General features: G+C 39.0%; 1 protein-coding gene across 2 annotated transcripts in view; it reads right to left on the reverse strand.

Annotated features, from left to right (window-relative positions):
- Nucleotides 1-14,560: 14,560 nt before the first annotated feature.
- Nucleotides 14,561-21,718, reverse strand: part of ubash3ba (ubiquitin associated and SH3 domain containing Ba) — a 19,726-nt gene continuing 12,568 nt past the window's right edge. Inside the window, exons 2-14 of one of the 2 annotated variants that reach the window (XM_032533974.1) lie at nucleotides 20,428-20,481; nucleotides 19,996-20,182; nucleotides 19,711-19,909; nucleotides 19,255-19,424; nucleotides 18,848-19,056; nucleotides 18,076-18,220; nucleotides 17,736-17,856; nucleotides 17,502-17,624; nucleotides 17,264-17,356; nucleotides 16,580-16,724; nucleotides 16,379-16,485; nucleotides 15,747-15,847; nucleotides 14,561-15,645 (exon numbers count right to left, since the gene is read on the reverse strand). In XM_032533974.1, the coding sequence (XP_032389865.1) occupies nucleotides 15,508-15,645; nucleotides 15,747-15,847; nucleotides 16,379-16,485; nucleotides 16,580-16,724; nucleotides 17,264-17,356; nucleotides 17,502-17,624; nucleotides 17,736-17,856; nucleotides 18,076-18,220; nucleotides 18,848-19,056; nucleotides 19,255-19,424; nucleotides 19,711-19,909; nucleotides 19,996-20,182; nucleotides 20,428-20,481 (1,792 nt within the window). In that variant the 3' untranslated portion in view covers nucleotides 14,561-15,507. Of the gene's footprint in view, nucleotides 15,646-15,746; nucleotides 15,857-16,378; nucleotides 16,486-16,579; nucleotides 16,725-17,263; nucleotides 17,357-17,501; nucleotides 17,625-17,735; nucleotides 17,857-18,075; nucleotides 18,221-18,847; nucleotides 19,057-19,254; nucleotides 19,425-19,710; nucleotides 19,910-19,995; nucleotides 20,183-20,427; nucleotides 20,482-21,718 lie in introns of both variants that reach the window. The other variant, XM_032533973.1, reaches the window with a different exon arrangement.

The following is a 21,718-nucleotide window of genomic DNA, read 5'->3' on the forward strand; positions in this document are numbered from 1 at the left end:
TGACAGCTAATCTTTTTCACTTACACTTATCTGAACAACCTACAATTGAAAAACAGGTTTTAATTTAGTCTTCAGTTACTGTAAGGTACAAGGATTGGGACTTTTGTAAGACCAAAAACAAGCTGTCTCTTTCCTATGTGACTTAATTTCTCTGCTTAAAATAACAATCAATCACTAATAAAGTATACCCATCTCCTGCGGTTAGAAGCCTTTGAAAGTTGCATGAATCACTTTTTGGCTGGAAAGCAAAATGCATTCATCACATTACTAGCCCTCCAGTGACATCAACATATTCATGACAAAATTGTAGAGTTGGGTGTTGGCCTTTTGGCCTTGTAAACTCACTGCTTCATATTGTTTCTTTTGAGCAGCAACTCTAACTACAATTTTAAGAAATTAGGAATTTAAGTACAAATTCAGCAATATCCATGGCTGCTGTCCAAAATAAGGAGAAAAACTTTAGAAATGTACACTTCTGTCTTTTTCACTTTCTAAGAAAATGCACAGTCAGCAAGTATATCCAACATACTGGAAGCAGATATAATGCCTTTTCTCCGGCCCAAGGGCCAGTATTTTCCACTCATAATACTAATTCAGCCTATGATGCAGAGGCTTACCATGAGGAATGGATAGCAGGATAGAAAAGAGGATATTGTGCACTGTTGGCAGTAAGTGAAAATGGCAAGACGAAAAGAGCATTTCGTAACCTAGAGCATTTAAATAAGATTAATTTCATAAGAATTAATTCCAAAGAACAGTATACTTTAAAGAGGTTATACAAAGTTACTGTTACTAACTAACTAACTGTTCTAACTGTTACTTTAGGCCATGATAAGTTAGCCAGAGGTCCCACAATGCCATTGATTTTGACAACAATGCCTGTCCCATTGTACGGGTACTGTATCTACATCACAAAGGACTGAGCTATCTTGCATAGTTTTGGGAAACTGTAAGAGGAATATCAATCAGGGAAATGTTTTAGTAATTGATGTTCTGTGCTTTCTTTGTCTGTTGTCCGATCGTTGTCAATCTCTGCGTCTCTCCTTGTGTGCTGAAGTCTTGCCTGTTTCCGTGTTCCTCATTTTTGTGTTGGATCTTTAGTAACCTGTTATCAAATTGCCTGTTTGCATCTGGACAAGTTTTTGTTTGCAAGCCATTTTCATTTATTAAACCTTCTAAATCTCCCACCTCCCTCTCTACCCTCTGCATTTTGGGTCCAAGCCTGCAATTTTAAGGTTTTTTTTAAGGAAAAGTATAGTTTCCCACACTTGCTGCATTGCACTCTCTTGAGACAATCACACATGCCACCTTTTGGATAGCAAAGCAACTATCAATATTTGGATCGGCCTTATGTCTTTCAAAGATGTATATCCATCCTTTATGTGCACACTGCAAACCTCTTAGATTCACGCAGGCAAGCATTGCCAATTTGATTATCCACATTGTGTGAATGCAGAGGTTCATCCCGTCTGTGTGTCGGTTAAACATGTAAGTTGGTATGAGCAGCGGTTGGGAATGAGAATGAGCTGCGCACTGCACGCTGTTATTGGATGGGGTCAAAAACACATGTGGGGCCCAAAGGCTCTTTGCCACCACCCACAAATGTGCCGCACACAGAAAAATAATAAGAAAAGAGAAAATACGGGCAGAGGGAAGTGTCTCTGCAGATAAAGACAACACCACACACTTCTAGTGGGTCATAAGTGATGGTCAAGAGGAATTATTTGTTTCTACATTATTTTTTAGGATAATATTGCATGTCATATCTTTAAGTAAGATTATTCTGCCATCTTAATTTTTATATTTTTTAACTTGACTGTTTCACAGTTACCACAACAGTTGAGGTTAGTGTAGTCACAAAGTCCAAGTGAAAAGCACGTAGAAGATATGAGTGATTGTTGTGGTTTAAGGGATAATTAAATGCAGCCATCCCTAAGGGATGATGGAGAGCAACAGGAAACGCAGGGTTACTCAGAACCCAGTGTTTGTTTTCAATCCTCACATATGGTCATCCCTCAAGCACTGATATAAGTATATTCGCAAATATCAGCTTATGGCAGATATATAGTATTAGTGTATGTCACCCAACAGGTAACAAAAAATTGCAGTGCAGACATGCCAGATAGTTTTGATTACACAGTATGTCCCCAATAGTGGACTAACAAGCTTATTTTTCAACTGTAAACTGTCCTGCTCAGTACATATCTTGGTCTCGATCAATATCGGCCTAAAGAAATCTAGTATTTAATTCAATTTAATATTTATGTATTGGTGGGGCTTCAATACAGTACACAAAACCATAAATTTCTACACTAGATAAAATGAAAAAATTATAACAAACAGCAAATTAAATGATTCCCTGTGATGTGACCAAGTGTTAATGTGACTGCATACTACACACAAATTTGTGTAGCTAACTATTTAAACACCAACATTACCATAGCTCAACCAAAATGAAGGCTGTCAATGTGAAACGTTCTTTGCCATGTCCCTCTGAAGGCCCCCCACACATTCTACAAAGATGGGCCACTAGGGGCGCTACAAGTACAAAAAGTTGATAACTCATGAACGGCTCATCAGATTTTTACTAAATTTAATGGGTACCCTCTAGGGCCACTCCTGAGACCCCCCCTCCCCTACAGTGGGGTACTACTGATTGGTCAAAGTTGGCGTGGTTTATGGTACCCACGTTTGGATTCACCACTTCCACTAAAGTGAATAACTTTAAATTAATTAGGGTAGATGAACAATCGGTAATTGACCTCACATGCCAAATATTGCCAAAAATATGCCAAAAAATAAACATGTGAACTAATAGGTGGCGCTATGACGTTAAACGTGTTTTTGCCTTTAACTCCCACATTACACATTATGAAAACTTTCAGTGTTCACTTAACAGTGAAAGTTTTATATAAACTATATAGGCAACGCCCATTTCTGTTTAAAAGTTTTTTGCAATATTGCACAATGCGCAAAACCCACTTTTTTAAACTCCTCCTAGGCCGTGCAACCAATCTGCACGACACCTAGTACGTAGCATCTCCAGATGGCCATGACAAAAAGTTATTAAAAGAACTCTGCTACGTTAAAGTATGCGCATCTGACGACCAAACAAATTTTCTTAGCTAGCTACCGAATGCAAATCATATCATATCTCGGCAATATTAAATTATTATTATTATTATTATTATTATTATTATTATATGCAAAAGACAGTCCCACTCCAATGGCAACATACCACAGATTATGTGGCTCACACCTCTCGATATTTCCTGACGTTTGCCTATCCACCATTAAGCTTTGGGTCCTGCTTTTGCACGCTGTCCCGGTCATCTGGGGCGACTCGAGTCGGGAGCGACTGGAGTCCGGAGGCTTGGATCCCAGTCATAACTACTTGCAGTTCTAGTTCCATTTAGCTGTTTAGGTTGCAGGGTCCTGGTATTGTGCATCACAGTCAAATCTGTAAAAAAGGTCTATAGTCAAAACTCTGTATAAAAAATTCATCCAACCATAATTCAGTCCGAGATTCAGCTGCATTATGCTAGTAGTGCCTTGCCTCAGACAACTAGCCCTAAATTAACTAACACTACATCGCTCTCCGCTCCCTTTACTGGTTACCAGCTGCTGACCACATCCACGTGCTTGCGTAACGTACTCAGGCCAATTTACATCCAGGACATGGTTAAACGCTAAGCCCCAGCACACCCCAGCACAACTAATTACAATTTAATTTGAATTCCCAACTGTTTGCTGTCCTGGCTCCTAAATGGTGGAACAAGCTCCCTATTGACATCAGGTCAGCTGACAGTCTACACATCTTCTACCAAAGGTTAAAAACATCTCTTCCGACGGCACCTTAGCTTAGGAGATGATGCTATTAAAAAATAAATAACTGTGTTTATGTGTTGCACTTACATGACTGTGGCTCTTTGTATGTTGGCTTATTTGAAGCTAATGTACTTGTACTCGATTCTTGCGGTTTGGAGTTTGAACCTTCATGATTGAATGCACTTATTGGAAGTCGCTTAAGATAAAAGCGTCAGCTAAATGTAATGTAATTTAATGTTATCATAGTCTCTATATGATATTGTATAATTAGCCATCCCTTTGTCATTTTCCCATTTGATTTAGGTATAACTTTGTTCTTACTACAAGATTCAGATTCATGTATTTAATCATTGCTAACCTTAAGCAATGGTTCCAACCTCCTCAGTTCTTCTTTCTTTCTTTACAATAAGCCTGATATTCAAGTGTTTTTCTCACTGGCTCAGTGTGGCGACAGCTGGAAACAAACAACCGGTTCCATATTGTGAGACCCTCTGCCCTTCTAGCAGGTTGATCACACCAGCTGGAGTCTAGGACGGCAAAAGTATGCAAAAGAGTTTCCAGAGGGGTGCTCTTCATGAGAAACTCTCGCCAGTTTACTCCTCTGTACATTTCAGCGCCGTCACGTGTGTTACCTGAGGAGGATCAGGAAGACAACATCTGGATATGTTCTGAGGGCTGTAATTTTAGAAGCTCTGAATCCCCTCACAGTATGTTGTTTATTTTGGTCCTGTTCTCTGGTCAATAGCCAGATTTCTTAGAAGCAACCACCAGGTTACTGTGACTGACACAGTGAGGCCCCACAAAACAGAAAAGGGCAGAGAGTGAGGGGAGAAAAAGGGAAGCAGCATGGTCATATTTTACAGCAGATAGGGAGCGTGTGCTCTGGCAGGTACACCGAGACTTAGTTTATAGAGTCGTTTCTTTTACGAGGGGCTGTCCTACCTTAAAGAAATGAGCAGTTTCAGACCAGTCATCTCCACCCACTGTCTTGACACAAGGATATGGCTCCATAAAGTACTAAACTATTCTTCCCCCTCCTCATATAACCAAACACATGTAAACCTGATGCCCGTGTACACTACAGAACTATACTGTAAAAAAATGTGACACATACAGTATATCACAAGGCTTCCTGATACCTGCATGTGGGGTGTCAGGTCTCAGGCAGCTCTGATCGCAACATCACTACATAATGAACAAGCAATCAACATGAATGTTACCCTAAGTGTCAATAAGTTTACAGTTCCTCTTCACAATTAAATCAAAGCTATAAAGTTCAAAAGAGATTATAGCAGTATCTAGTCATGTGATGATTATTCTTGTGAGCTTTTGTTTTAATTTTTCACATCCAAACAGTTGGCACAATTTTACAAAAAGGTCAGATTTTTTGAAAACCTATACTGCCCCACCGGAATAAATTATGTTTGGTTTAATGCCAAAGCTGTGCAATTTCGCCCACCACCATTTTCATACATGGAACTAGAGATTATGAACATTTTTAATTTGAAGCAGAGCCTACTGTTTAAAATACCACAACACATCCTAAATGTTAACAAAAAGAAGCATTCACTTTCAAATGTCTGCTCCCCAATTTATACTCAGTGCATAGGACTTTAGTAGAGATACTAAAATTACTCTTACTGCTTCCAGTGATGCTCTGGTATTCTTAGTATAAATGTATATGAGAGAACACATATTCCCAAAATGTGGTACTATCAGGGTTGAATTTCATCACATGGGTGCCTCATCATCACAGCAGCATAGACACAAAAACCTTCTGTCAGAGAAGAACAGGGCCATTTTTATTAAGAGATATTTCTTTCATATGCAATCAGTCAAGCAGAGTTTTTCACTGCCACCAAGGCTTTGACCTTTGGTTTGTGTAGGGATTATTCTAAACCGTTTAGTGAAATGGTGTGTGATCACTGCAATGATGCTGTCTTTTCAGCCCTAAGCCTCACGCCAGTTACAGCAGGGAAGCCGTTTTTCTGTCACATCCTTTCACTCGCTGCCTAAGCTTCACTTTGGCCCGTGACACTGACCTCAGTCCCTTCATTTTTCTGATTTCCTGACTGCAATGATTCACCCTATACTAATGACACATCACAATAAAACATGAAGAAAACTTTCTGTAATGAACACCATCTCTTCATCTCGAAGATATCTTTCGGTCTCCCGTGGATAGACCATATATTGATTAACAGATGCCCTTAGCCCTTTTGCTACAAAAAGACAATAATTCTCAATAAACTAGGTTCCACTAAAAATGTAATAACCCACACTATTATAACATGCATGAGATGGGATAAAACTAATGGGATAAAACTAATGAATAATGTTAACTTTAAGTTATCTTTTAATGTTTTAAATCATGGATGTGCCATATCTACCCTAACAAATTTTACGATTACAACACTAGACTTACAAACCTCATATTTGGTACCAGGGACGAGCCTCGGGCACTGGCTAGGGCAGGGTAACCTTCAAACCCGGCTGTTGTTATTTTCCATAGAGGTCAGCAGCTAAGAATGTGAAGCATGCAGAGCCTGAAACATGCCTTTCCCTTCCCAATAACCCCCACCACTTTTCTGTAAATAATTTTTGACATTACTCCTACACAGCACCTCCATTTCTGTTTGTTCATTTCTGTTCTAAGTAACTCCATCATCCTACTTTATACACCCATGTCTTCTGCTGTGCCTGTCCCACACTTTCAGCTTTCCTGGTTTGTAGGCCCACAGCATTGGGAGCAATATCACTGAATAAACGGTGCCATAATGATGTTAGTCAGAATTTTCAAAAGTAGTAATCAGAGAGAGAGTCCTGTGAAAAGATAGGAGAGCTATTTTAACCTGTTTCCCTTCAGGATATCCTTGGACAGCATGTCGATTTTCAAACTGCCTAACTCACAACGGACACTAACTGGAGTTGAAGGTCAGCCATTCTTAGTGTGCCTGACCTTAAACTGCACATAATATAATAAGATCATAATAATTCACTCAGTTATCTTTTTTGTCTGAAAAATTTGCTTTTAAGCAGCTATTTCCTTAGGTATGTTCTGATACAGTATGTGTTCTACTTGATTCAAAAAATAACTTTTGCACACTTCTTTTTTGGGGGAGGTGCGTATGAAAAGGTCAAGGACAGCAGTCATGCTTGTTGCTGAAGATGCACTGTACTGTCCATTACACATGCAAATACTTAATTTCACATTTTGGTCACACAGACCTCCTTTGGGTATCCTCAGGTAAAATTCACTTGAGGAAGGTCTGTGTGACCATTGTGAAATATAGGATTTGCATGCATAATGGGCATTGTCGATACAGTATGTAAAACATATTTGCTGTGTAGCATCTAAAAGCAGGATCTGTATTTCTAAAGTGTGTCGATGTCATGTAGATGCTGCAAAGTATATTTAAACAGCAAACAAAATATACCAGAACATGAGAGCCATCTGCATGTACCAGATATCACAACATGGGTTGTTGTTTACAGAGCTGTGGTGGGAAAAAGCTAACAATTGAGGGCAATAGTTAATGAGTTAGTTATTGTACAGAATTTTCACAATGAGTTGTACTACAAAATTATCAATTTAATCATCGATCATGACTAATTTAATGTTAATCATGATTAATGATTAATGTTGATCAACACTGTTAAGTTTATTTAGCATCAAATAACAAACAAGGTAGTTACTATCTGGTGCAGAAAATCAAACATCTAGTTAGCTAAAGAGTTTGTGAAGAAAACAATGTGGGGAAAAAAAGTGAATATTAAAGTTGGATGAATAATGCAACCCACATGAACAGAGGGCTATTATGGCTAAAGGTTACTAATGCTGAGTTAAAGGACATTTTTAACGCTGTCCTGTTGCAATATAGAGTAGAGGTCTTCACGTGTCCACTTGGTTCCTAGTAATCGAGTTCTGACTAAGGAGCCAAGTTAGACAGGGTCCAAATTATTTTCAAACAAATCAGGTCCAGGTTTTGTTCTAGACCCATGGGTTTTAGGTTTTTGCAAACTTTTATGATCGTGGATCCAAGTGGACTTGCTACCAGCTCTGATCATGTGGTGTATGTTAGGCCTACTCGTGATCATTTTTAACTTGCAGGACAAACACTTGTTTTTCAGTCAAGGCAGATAACGTGAACAGCAAAATCTAGGGGAGAACATGTGTTGCTACTCTTTATTTTAATGAGGCGGAATTAAAATGTGTCTTTTTTTCGAAATTGCAATTTATGCACATCAGGCTCAGGTTGTCCACAGGTCCTTTTCCAATCAGGTCCAAAGCTGTGTTGCGTCTGGATGCTACTGGGTCTCAATGGTGACCTAAAACATGTCTGATCTGTTACAACATTATGTTTAGCTCTGTTGAACATTTGTACAACAAATATGTGGAAAAACCCACAATGCTCATTTAACTTTTAATTTGTGCCACCTTTTATATTCAATACCCCCAGAGTGATTAATTCTGCACTTGTCTGTCAACATCCATTTATGCTGCCAATAATATTCCCTACTGCCTTTAAAACAAGCAGCCACGCTATTTTAGCAGTTACAGTAGCAGGCTGTCTCTCTAATGCATTCATCATGCACAGCACATTGCATGCAAACCTCCCCTGTGTCCTTTGTGCTCCTGATCATGCTTACCCTTATTTATTTGAATACATTTGAATTTTGAAGAACTGCAGGTCCGACTACAACCATTGAAAAACAGCATAAAGCCACAATTTACAGTGAATGACTATGGCAACAAACTATTTTTTGTTACAATTACCAAGGGTACATTTTCACCAATCAAACTCGCCCACAATGTTAAACTCCCCTGAGATAAACTACCACCAACAGTCCAGACTGAATGAGTTATTTACATTGGTATTATGATATGAAGTAGGATGTTGTTATACTTGAACAAGCAGGAGAAAATCCTGTCTGCTCTGGAGACATCACACTGTCCTGTTGCTTCCTGTGTGTGGAAGTGTGTGCCTGCGTTTATTTCTGGACATGTGAGATGTCTGAACAAATGAGCAAAAGAAAACAAGACAGAGCCTGAGAGAAGTGGAGCAGCTGAGTCTAATCCAAAGATGAACCAAAGACCAGCCAATGCATCATAAAACCCAACAAACACAACACACGCCCCCACACACGCGCGTGTGCACACACACACATTAACGCAGAGATAAATAGCAGCTCAACTGTAGGAGTGCTACAGTACTCTACAGTTTATTTAACGATATTACAGAAGTTGTACAAGAAGGTAAAAACTTTCATATTGATCCTGGTTGAAACCCCACAAGCTAGAGTAACTTCAACTGTGCACAACTTACCCTTTTCAACACAAGTCTTCTTGTTGTCAGTCCTTCATTCCAGCTTGGCAAGTCTTTTCCTTAGAATTCCTTTGTCTCAAGATGGAGGCAGAAACTCCAACACAATTCTTTTGCTCTGAGTTTTTGTTATTTTCAGTCCACCAAGTCGAGTTCTGCGTCTCTCTTGCTGATTGCTGAACGAGCTGCTAGCATGACAGCATTGATAAACAACCAGTTGGAATGAGAGACACCAGTGAGGGCTCAAACACACAGGTGCATGCTGGCTCCCAGCGTATACAAACAGAGAGAAGCATAGACAGCTCAGAGGAGCACAGTATGAAACGGCTCCTTTGCCACTGGTTCCCCTTATGTGGGACTCCAACCTTACTCCACCTCCCCCTCATTCTCCTCCCCTCCCTCTCTCCCCAACAGCTCTAAGACAGAACAGAAAACGACTCAGAAGTTGTTGTTTCTTGAGCTTTTTCCTGTGAATGGTTGTGGGTACAATACAGAACCCTTTAATTTTTACTTGCATAATTCACAGAGCAAACTATGTACAAGAAAGTTGAAGTGTAGCAGAGCAACATCATATTCACATATTATTCCATTACAGACCCTAATTAGAAATTTTCAAACCGTCTTACAGTAGCTATGCAGGCAAGGACACATTACTAAATGCCTCCCTTGGGTAAAGCTGGCCTCAAACAGCTCCTGCTAGCTCTCAGTTGCCTAATATTCTCAAAGCCCAAATAGTGCTTACAGAGGTCAGTGTAAAACTGAAAAGTTTTCCAAAATCAAAAGAGTCATTAATTACTTGGTACCACTTCTAAAGTTGAATATGTTTAGATGAAGTCCAGCCATTTGCTGCAGTAAATTCACCCCCCCGTTCTTGTACTCTGAAGCCTGTTTAGCCCTCTTGAGAATATGTAGTGGCCTCACTAACTCGTGACAGCTGTGTCAAACCCTGTTAGTGGTCAGGATGACTAGCACCGTTGTTCAGAGGCTAAATCTGTAATCCCAAAAAAACGTTCAATATGATATTATTCGAGCCATCTCCAGATATATTAATATTTGACTGCTGATAAGTAGTCCTGTCATTCTTTCAAAAAAGTCTACTTTGAACAAATGAGAATAATCAATGAATTTAACTAATGTAGCCTACTCCTACATTATCTTACCTTATCTTATCATTTTAAAGTTGAATCAAAGTCAATTTTACAACAGTCATTGATTCCACTGCCTTGCTTTAGTAGGTGACAGGTGTAACAGGTATGGTATTGTTCTATGAAGCATAAAAATATGCTTTGGGTTGTGTATACACGTGTAGCCAGGCTGTGTAGGCAACTGCATTGATTAAAATAGAAGCTTATTGTTGCTGTCAGGCTGTGAGACGGACAAATCAAAAAAGGGGTTATGGTTAGAATAAATACTAATGTTGCTCTATGTCTGCTGGATTTGTAAATAGGAAACTATTTGTTAATTTGTTTCCCATTTTAGCACAAATGATAGATTTTTTATTTACATAATAATTACACCTTCTCCAATCATTATTTTTATATTAACAGATTCAATTATTATTATACAAAAATGTTATGATTCATGGTGATTAACCCACGCACAATTATCACCCAACTCTGCAGTTCCCCTCAGCACTACAGAGAGTGTTCGCATCTTTCCTTTTACGATCAACATCTACCTTTTTGATTCACTCTCACCGTTTTCATCAAAATTATTTCCAGCCACAATGGGCAGCAGACAAACTAAGCAACAAGGGAGCATCTAACCGAGCTGGATGTTTCCCCCAGGACATGGTGGAGACCAAAACAGTGCTAAAACGAGAGTAAATACTGGACTCCAAATGCATGCCAGAACACAGCTGAGAGACATTGGTTACAGTTGCATGGCTCAGAGGGTCATGTTCCTGTACCAGTTTTCCAATGTAACCAAATATCTAAAACTGACAAAGTAACAAGCCACATTTAGGGAGACAAACCATACTCCTGGGAAAACGACATACAGGCTCTAAATACAGCTTTGGATCATCGCTGATGTAAAGCTCAAATCACAGTACATTTTGAGCTTTTATACATCATATTAATGCTAAAAGACGTGATAGAGACAATAGAAAGTCCAGTACATTAGGTGAGTAGGAAAAAAGAAAGGAAAATCAGTTATTCTCACTGGAAGCAATGACTGGCTAATGACAGCTCCAATTAGTTTTACAAGGGGTTTGCTATTTTATTTTTAGTGTGGCAGAGTGGCTGCATATCTTGAAAATAAATGGTAGATGGTGTTTTTTGTTTGTGCGGATAAAAGCCAAACTGTAATAGGCAAACAGCAACAGAGATGGAGTATAATGTACGACACGTTAGAAAATTAATTTTTGTAGAGCAAACATTTAAAAGCTTTTTTTTAAATATATTTTAAATTTGCAAATATCTATTTATTTTTTCAAATAATATTAAAAGATAAATTAAAATGAATTAATGAATAAACTGTTGTTTAAGATTAATTGAGTAATTGATAAGCATTACACATAGGCACCTAAGCTGCACCCCCCACTATTAGATTTTTACATTTCAGCTAGTTTGGATCAAAAAATAATTACATCGGGCCAGGCTGGTATGAAGTACATGAATTAAAAATTACATTCCCATCCTTATCTAAGCCATTTTCTCATATAAACTCCAGACAATGTCCAGAGAATCAGTTCTGGAATTTGGAGTTACCCTTTTACACATGTACCACACAAAATGACATTTTCCATGTCAGACATGTTCTCACCTACAGGAAATACTCTGTTTGGTTTAGGCAAGGGGTGCTAGATTAATGCAGGTGGCTGCTTCTTGACTGAATGTATTTCAAATTTCAATTTATGTCAGATTTGCAAATCCCCAGTACAGCTACTCTTTTCATATGTCCTCACTTTCATGATAGTTCAAGAACAGTAGAAACAGAGACAAGAACCAATCTCAATCAAATGTTTAACTACAATTTTTGTCTTAGACGAGCGAGTCCATGACTTAACACCTACCTGCTGCCTGCAGGGATGTTGGTCCTCACCGCCACGGTCCTCTAATACCCTGCAGGGAAATGCATAGGTGAAGTAACATAACCTGTAAACACCAAGCTAATTTATTTCACTCAAGCTATTTTATGAAGAGTGCGAGTAAATGTTTTACAAGATATGTTTTGGTATCAGCTGTTTCAACGGGATAGTCAACAGTAATCAGCTTGTAAATGAAATTATCATTAGTCTCACAAATATTTCTTACAATATTTGATCTGATGGTTTTATTTTTACAAATGCTATATCTATACAATGCTGTACTACCGTGTGGCTTTTTTTAACCGAGCAAAGTAACCCATGGTTTCCTATATCCTCAGAGTAGTCTCATACATCATCCTCATCGGGTTAGATGAAAAAGCAAATCTCCTGACAGGTCTTTAATCTATTGAAATATTTATCGTTCTGTTTTATTGTCAAATCAATACTGATCCTCTAGAATGAAGTGCACATAACCCATATAAAATATTTAGAAATTGCTGGCCCATAGTTCAAGTGTGCCTGCAGTTCACTATAAAAGGACTACTGATATTGGTCATCAAATACCACCATCTAGTGGAGTGAGTCAGACTGTATTACTTCTGATTTATTTTTCACATTATTTTGAAACATAAATAATTCTAATATAACAACAAATATAGGGTAAATGCATCTTGAATTTTTTTTTATTGTGTATAGACTTGTGTTATCCAGGGATCCTGCTTACCAAATATCCAAATGTAAGAATTTATACTCTCAAAGAAGAAAGTTTTACCTTTTCTACAAGTGTGCAGGTCAGGGCCACGCATATGGTTAGCAACATTTCAGGGCACAAAAGGTTTTTTCATAATCATTTCTGAATTAATTATAATTTTCTGAATTAATTATAATGATGTCTCATACATTCAAGACGGACTCTTATTTCATGATGTGTTACATTTTTTCCACTTTTTAATCAAGCAAGTCCATGTAGAGATTCAGCTATGGTACATTTTACACTTTTGACATAACTTCTGTATTATATTTTGTTATTTTTCAGGCAATTCATAAATAGTATAATATCTAAGAAGGGCTGTATGTTATTTTAGAAAATCATTACTGTCTTTGTTTGATAAAGTGAAGATGGTTAAACTGAAATCTTTATTAATATACCTACAGCTACTTCAAAGGTTTAAATCCACTGTGTGTTTTTTGGCTCTGTGTTTTTTGTGTACTGTTTGTAATTGTTACTTTCTGAATATAAACTAAAATTAAATATTTTGTTTGTACATTTGTCAGCAGCTGTATGGAAATGTTCAGAAGAGTAAGACCATCACCAGTTACCTTGCATGCATAAAAGATAAAAATAGGCTACAGCCACTATAGCTTGGGATCACATTAGTCAAAGTAATGTTAAAAGGGTTAAGAGCATTGTTAGCTTGAAATTAGGTGGGTCAGCTGTTTCCAGACCATAACATCGTTGATACTAAAACAATGCTTACATATGTACATTTAGATGGATGTAAAGTTAACCACTACACAATTAAGGGTAAAAATAACAGTAAGGCGATATGTGGCTCGGCTTCGCTTAATCACCTGCAACATGAGGCTCCCTTAGCTAGAAATGCTAAATGAAATGCTAGTAGCTAAACTTTATTATATGGTATTTAAATATAAGTTACAGCTGCTTCTATGCATTTAACCATTATCTTAAAAGGGTGACTATCTGTCATTATTTAACATTAACTTTAACTATAGTATGGTTGTTGTTTTTTGTTGACGCTTCCACAGTTGAAATAAACTTTTTAGCAGAATTCAATCAAACACATTAGCTCGCTGCATGAACAAATACAAAATGCCTCACCTGAGTTAGCAAGATACGACTATCAGGATAACCGTTAGCTAGCTAGTAACCGAGTCACTAAACTAGCTAACGCTAGCTAGCTAGTTGGCTAAAGTCTCGCTTTACGTTAGTCTGTTAATTTATCACAAAAGTAAACGCTTCGTGCAGTATTCATAAACGGTCTCTATTTTTACTTTTCTAAGCATGTCGAGCTTCTCAAAGTTTCAGTATCAATGAATCACCTTCGAGGTTCAAACTGTTCAAAAAGTGCTTCTTGAAGAGTCTTTTGCTGGTGGAGATATTCAGACAGAGAAGCCTGACAAAAAGCGAGAATTAGCCATTTCAAATTCCTCAAGACTTCTAGGAATATAGCCAGTATTCTAAAATGTATCATTAACAATAAAAACATTAAAAAAAATCTAAATTCTTAAATTCAATTATTTTCTTTCCAGAATTATGAGTCTCTCAGTACTAATAGTCCAAGCATTGTGTCATGTTACAGGAGGAAAAGCACAGGTGTATTATGACACGTGATGTTTTTTAACACATGGCACAGGCTGGTATGTAACGCACTTTATAACTCCACAACCTTTCTTTAATCATTTTTTAGTCATATAGCAAATAAATGGTATAGGCAGTAAGCACTTAAAGCATTTGACATAACCAAAAAAATAAGTGGTTGAAAAGCAGTGTGGTTATCAGGCTTACAGAGTTTAAGGGTCGTGATGAACAAGTAAAGGTTTTAGACAATGCACTCAACAGCAGTCTGTATTTCATTATATCAAATTTCTTCATCACTCATACTGACTTGGTTACTCTGTGGGTGGTAATCAAAACTGCATTACAGGAAGGTAAAATATTTATGTGTGCACATAAATGTTAACTTAGATGAATCCCTTGATGATATGACATTTACATGACTAAAACAGGTATCATAAACTACCCACCTCAGCACCGGAAACAGTGAAGATCAGTTTTACCCTGTCTTATTGTCAACATTTCTTTTGTGCTTTTTTGCAGGAGGGTCATAGCTACAAGTTAAATAATAATTTCGGACACATGGAAAAATATTTCTGTGGTTTAAGTCTTTCTCATCTAGTTCTTGACACACAGTGTGAGAAGGCAGCAGAGCACAAAGTCTTGTAGAGCCTGAGGAGGAGCCTTAAAACCTGATTCATGCGCAATCATCAACAACTATACAGTACATATTTCTCGAAACACCTCCACGTTTTGGGCAAAGAAGTACAAACAAAGGGAGAAACGCGACAAACTGCAGTCCAATCCGTAGCTCATTTTTGCTGTGACCTCTACATAAACCGTATTTTCTCGTTCCTGAGCTGTGCGTCTGAATACATTTGTATGATGTCTTTGACGGAAGCCAGACGTGTTATTTTTTTTTTTTTTGGTAGTTGGGCTGGATTTATAGCAGAAGAGTGGGTTCAAAATAAATATTTTTTTCAGCAGTTCAGGGCTGCCCAAAAGACAGAGAGCCAAACAGCACATCTTTAGTCTTGTATTAGCATTTCCCTCCAGTTGAAACTGTGATTGGGTCCATGTGTCAAAGGCAAGATGGGTGGGTCGACCAGCTGCCACACCCCGGTCTCTCCCATTTCTTCACAAGCGCAAAAACCCAAGTAAGGAATCTGCACAAAGAGATGACAGATGTATGACATATTATCAAAGAAAAAAAGATGAGGAGAGGATAGAAATGAAAGAGGCATTGTAACTAAAGCAGCAGACTGACCTTTCGGACAACTTGGACAAAGTCCTTGGAGTTTTGGGGGCTGAGGCCTTGTATCTGGCGAGTGCAAGCCTCCAGCGAGGACGCATGGGCCACAATCAGGACTGTGTTTCCTGTGTGAAAGAGGTACAGAACAAAAAAACGCATTCCACAGATACCATTAACTTTCTCTACTGTTTATGGCCACTCAGTTGTCAATAATATGCAGCGTGAAATTTTTGGGTTCTTTGACTTATTTCCTTTAATATGAAGATTAGGAAAGCATCCAAATTAAACATCTTGAATCAGAAGGCCAAGCTAAAAACAAAGTGCTTATAGTGTCACCCTATTCAATTTCAATGTTTTATGGTATGGTGTTAGATTCAAGTACATTTTCTTTGTGTAGGGCCAGCAAAGCAGGAGTCTGTTTCAGGCAGATCCCATTGTTAAGTTTTCATTTCATTGGCTCATGCTTAGTTTACACTGGCCACCAGAGATACAATTTAGAACAGGAAAACATCAGTTTACAATAAGCATTAACATGTAATCATCTCAAATAGAAAGTGCACTTGTAGCCAGTAAATGTTGCCAACATTTGGTGCTTAGTAAACGTGGTATTCATTTAAAACCCTGGATATTTTACAAATCCACCTTACCCAGGCCTTTGCTTTCTGAGAGGATCTCTCTGGTTACTTGGAAGCTCCTGCTGATGTATGTGTCATAGGTCTCTGACACCGTCAACTTATTTATGGGAATATGAGGTCTAGGGACAAAACAGTAAATAGAAAGGATGATAGTAAACTGCAGCATCACAGATAAAAGCGTATAGATGCTATGGCATGGGTGTCGCTATGTACCTGTATGTTGTGTCAACACTCAGGTTAGCTGCAGCCAGCTCAGTTGGGGGGATCCAGACGGGTAAACATGTGCCTGCAACCCACTTTGTCCATTCAAACAATCCAGGCTCCACGCGGATTTTTGTCTTTCCCTCCTGCTGGAGACCTGACACAGAAACATAAACAAACCGTCAGGCAAGAAGACATCTCTCCATCTAGTCTGTCATGTTAATTTGTCTTGCTCTTACTTTACAGAAAATCTATAAATACATCTCCACATCAAATGTAAGAGTCGGCGCAATAAGAGTAATTGTGATGGTCACGTATCCTAACATGAAATAACTTGGAAGTTTAAAAGGCTGTGACAAAAAACAACAAGATCAATTTGGTGTTTTGCTGTGATGGGAAGAAGAAGTTACACCTCCTGATAAACCTCTTTCTTTTCTTATCTGTTGTGTTTCCTAATGATGTCTCTAGGTACCACAGACGTCTTATAAGTTTATATAACTAGACAAATCCTTTAGAGATCCAAGCCAAACTGAAAGTTTCAGACCCTAAGCCAAAAAATCCATCCATCGTCACCATCATCTTCATCATCATGCAGCAGTAACTTTTTGTTATGTAGCTAACAAGTCAGCTGAAGAACTTGAATAGATGTTGGGTAACTTGTCTGTGACTGTGGTCAGAGTATTGATGAGGTCCTACCCTGCAGAATGTGCTGAGCAGTCTGGATGCAGCGAAGAGATGGAGAGCAGTAAACAAAGTCTATTGTGGTGTGGCTTTCTAACAGGGCTTCACCTGAAATGGACAAAAATGCATCTTGTTATAGTTATTTAGATATAATCTTTGCTGTATTTAACAATCCTTAAAAACCTAAAAGCCTCATTAATCTAAAATTATGTTTGAACAACATCCAAATAAACTTTATATATGATGTACCCACCTACAAGACGGGCCTGGGTGGAGCCAAACACAGTAATTGGACAATCTTTATCATAGTCCCGGTGACCTCCGATTCTAGCTGGCAGGCTGGATGGCATGTTGAGATTAGAGCGAACGTATCGGCCTGGGCAAACACAAATGAGAATCTTACACAAAAAGGGATTACTAAACTTAAAAGTGTCTAATGTAAGCCTTTGGAGAAAAAAAATAAACTACATGTCCCCTGAAGGCTAACCTTTGGAGTCAAAGCACTGAGTAATCCAGTGTTTCCCAAACACCACATCCATCCTCTCCCCATGGCGACACACAAACAGTCTCATTTTAGACAGAGAGGATTGACTGGTTGGCCTCAACACCTGAAATAAAGATTAATTTTAAACCATGAAGCATTAGAGAAAGGTTGCATTAAATCAGCATTAAATCTTAAGCTCCTGCTAGCGGCACGCATTAATTATCAGGATTATAACGCACTCAGTGAGGTTCATGATGTTCTCTTCACTTCAGCATGCAGTCTGACAATACCTTTGTTTTTCTGCAAGCCATAGGAAAAGTCACATAATATTATAATGCTGTACCTGCATAGGAGGACAGAGGCCAGCGAGGCCGGGAGTATCCATAAGACTGTCAAGCAGACTGTTATTCAGCTGTCCATCAAATAATAACCCAGACACGGCGCTGCCAGAGTTAGTTGGAGAGGCACAGGTGAGCATAGAGTGAGACCTGAGGATCAGATAAAACACAGAGAATTCAACTTTATTCACACTTGCACTTTAAATACAACAACGTCTATCCACAGTGCAAAGAAAGAAACAAAAGAAGTTGTACACACAATCAACAAACTCCTATAGACATACAGCGTGCAGCATATGGCCATAGAGAAACACAAGAAAAAGCTAAAGTAAGGCACAGTGTAAAGTCAGTGAGTAAAAGTGGGGTGTATGTGTCTTGAAAACCTCAACAGAGTGAGAACAATGAATGGAAGCAGGAAGGGAGGAGGCATAACCTGTTCAAGGAGTGTGGTAATGTGGGCAAAGGAGCCAGTCAAACAGTTAGTCAAGACGCAGGCCAAGAGGATTCCTTTTTTTTTTTTTTTCTGCCTTTAATCTTTCCAATCATCTTAGAAACATCCTATCATTTGAGTGCATTTGTGCTCAACACTGAAAGGATTTGTGAATTGTCAGTTTGAGATAACACCCACTGATGTCTTTGTGAAACGGTTGCAAAAAGGCACATGGTGGATTTGAGAAGCAATCAGTGATGATCAGTAGGGCTCCTCATGTGTCATGGTATTTTTAATTGCAAGAACCAAACACATGGTGTTGTGGATATCGTGCGTCCCATCCTTACCCATGGACGACCCAAGTGTCAGACTCATCAGCGCGGTTTACGTAGTTCTCAGGCAGCAGGCCCGACAGCCCCGATCCCAGCGAGGTGCCGTACAGCCAGCCCTCACTGGCACTGCTCTGCTCCCCCGAAGACATGAAAATAAAGTCTCCTGGCACCAGCTCGAGCTCATCGTCATTCTGAGGCACATACGGGTACATGACTTGCAGTGTCTACAGGGGGCAGATGGTTAACGGCTATTAGACAGAGGTTACTGTAGAAAAAACAGACACATCTATTGTTTTAGGGATAATTACGATTGTAGCAACATTTTACTACACTCAATGTCCAAAAGAAATCTAACTTAACAGACAAGTGGGAAACATAAATGTTAAGAGAAGGTACTCATTTTGAATGGAAGCAAATCAAACCTCATGATTAGCGAACCGAATATCCCGGGAGAAGAGCACAGCCAGCCAGTCACAGCCTGAAGACACATCCACCGTTTTGGCGAACTTCTCCAAAATTGGAAGGTGACTGGCTTGGAAGTGGTATGCCAAAGTGATATGAAGTTGTTTCTTATGAGGCTCGACATGAACATCTGGACAAAGGAAAAAAGAGAGAAATGTGCACAGAAGATGTATTAACGTATTCTCATGACAATGATGTACTGTTTTTCCTTCTTTGGCATTTCTCTACTGACAGAAAAATGTCAGTAAATGCAATTAGTCCACAATTGTCCACATATTAATATCAAAAAGAGAGCCTCATAAACATCATCATCATTCTCAAACAGACCTGGGAACCGTAACCCTGTACACTGGGTCTACAAGACGGTGTACATGTTTACTGTGATTTCCATCAAAGGGACATAGGGGGCCTCAAACCTGCTTTAGCGGTTGCTTCAGTTGCAAAATCAGAAGCGAAACTCTTCAGCACCTCTGCCATCTGCTCCTCCACAAAGAGGCCAATAAAGGTTGAGGAGGTGTAGAGCTCCAGCGGGAGGGGCATTGGTATACGACCTTTCCACTTGGCCACGGTGGTCTGGAGAGCATCGGTCAGAGCCTCCACCTTCCCGTCGGCACACTAAGAGAGCAAAACAGGAATGTCAATCAAATGTAAAACTGCTATAAACAGCCAGAACATGAGCAATTATGACCGCAGACACTAACCATAAAGAACTGGCAGAGGGTGATGTGGGGGAAGATGTTGTGTGCCTTATTCTTGCCACAAGAGAGACGGGACTGCTGCCAGAAGTGTGAGAGCTGCTGGAGTAGTGGTCCACTGGGTCGCAGATACAACACATACTCTCTGGGCAGAGGGTCATCCAAGAAGGGGTCATCCACGTGGGAGAAGAGCCTGGAGCGACAGGCAGGAATACACAAAGTGATGAGTGAGGAGTGGGAGCTGAGTAGGAGAGAGGACGGCTGATGTCCAACAGAGGGCAGTACTGCTGTACTAGCACAGTGACACAGCAATACAACGTGGAGGGGGGTTAGGTCACTAAATGTTGTATTTACCATTACAAATGTTTCTGTTTGCATTCCAGTTGTGCATTAATAACTGTGGGAGAGCATGTGGGTAAGAGTGTGTGTCGCTCTCACCAGTCACAAGCTGCCTGGACGTTTTTCCCTCCTGTCGAAACCAGAGCTTTCAAGCTGCGAAGAGAAAGAGAAATGGAGATCAGAGCACAGTCACAAAATCAATAGTTTCCCTTCCGGACCGTGTTCATTAGAACGAGATTGCTGTGCTTCCACGTGACCAAAGAACAAAGAACAACCATCCCAAGAGAGCAGTAAAATAACCCTTATAATTCAGAACAGGAGTTTATTATTCAGACCAGAGGTTCATGAAACAGCATTGATGCTGATTTACAACACATTCTTTTCTATGAAAAATATCAAAAATATCTGTGAAGTCTGTTCTGCATACTGGGTTTAACATGATTCTGTTACAAGGGATTCAGTCAATGACTTAATAATGAACACTGTGTTATTGAGGAGAGGGTTTTTGGCGGCACAACAGCTCACATTCTAGGTTGACAATTAATTTCTGTAGCAGCCAAATGTCACAATATTAAGACCCCCTAAATATTACGTAAATAAGAAGTAAGAAAAAGTAAAAAGGCATCGTCCGTGCCCTTCGACATGATTTATCTATGTCATTTCATAAAACTATAACTTCTTGAGACGTTTCTGAAACAAGAGAGGGCTGATGGCATGATTACTCTTGAGTGCTCAGAATCTAATTAGTGTCTTTTTATAAAACCTCTGAAGGGATTCACTGCTTCCAGCAGCTTTCTTCGGCTTCGAGGGGACTAACACAGAGTATCTAGATGTGAGTGTAATTCTTCATCTCTGCCCAGTTTTTCAGTCTTTTAGTTATCACACTGGACACACTTCTCTGCAAAGCATGTATTGTTTAGTTTTGCTTTTATAATAGATGGGATTGTGGACTGCTTGGTGTATTGCGGCTGTACTGCTGAACTGAACTGACGTGAACTAAAAGATTTGCCACACATCAGCGCAAACTTTCCACTTAAACAGAACGTCCATAATGATTCCATGCTTTATCTAAAGCCTACCTGTCCGTAAAAACTACTAATAGCCACTGTGCTAAATGGCCAATCTAATGAAGAGTAAACAAATATCTACCACTGGTATCAAATAGAGCCCGATGGATTTTCAAGGCCAATACCATTTCAAATATTTGGTTATTTAAAAATCCGACATGCCGATATACTTTTTTTTTTTCTAAATCCAGAAACGCGTTACAAAACATAAACAGATTTCCCTATCATTAGTTATTTGTAGTTATTTATGAGTTCACACTAAAATAATATGATAATAATTTGTTTTACTGTCACAACAGAACTGAGGAACATCAAAATATATT

Source organism: Etheostoma spectabile, chromosome 13, assembly GCF_008692095.1.
Source record: "Etheostoma spectabile isolate EspeVRDwgs_2016 chromosome 13, UIUC_Espe_1.0, whole genome shotgun sequence".
Lineage (NCBI taxonomy): Eukaryota > Metazoa > Chordata > Actinopteri > Perciformes > Percidae > Etheostoma > Etheostoma spectabile.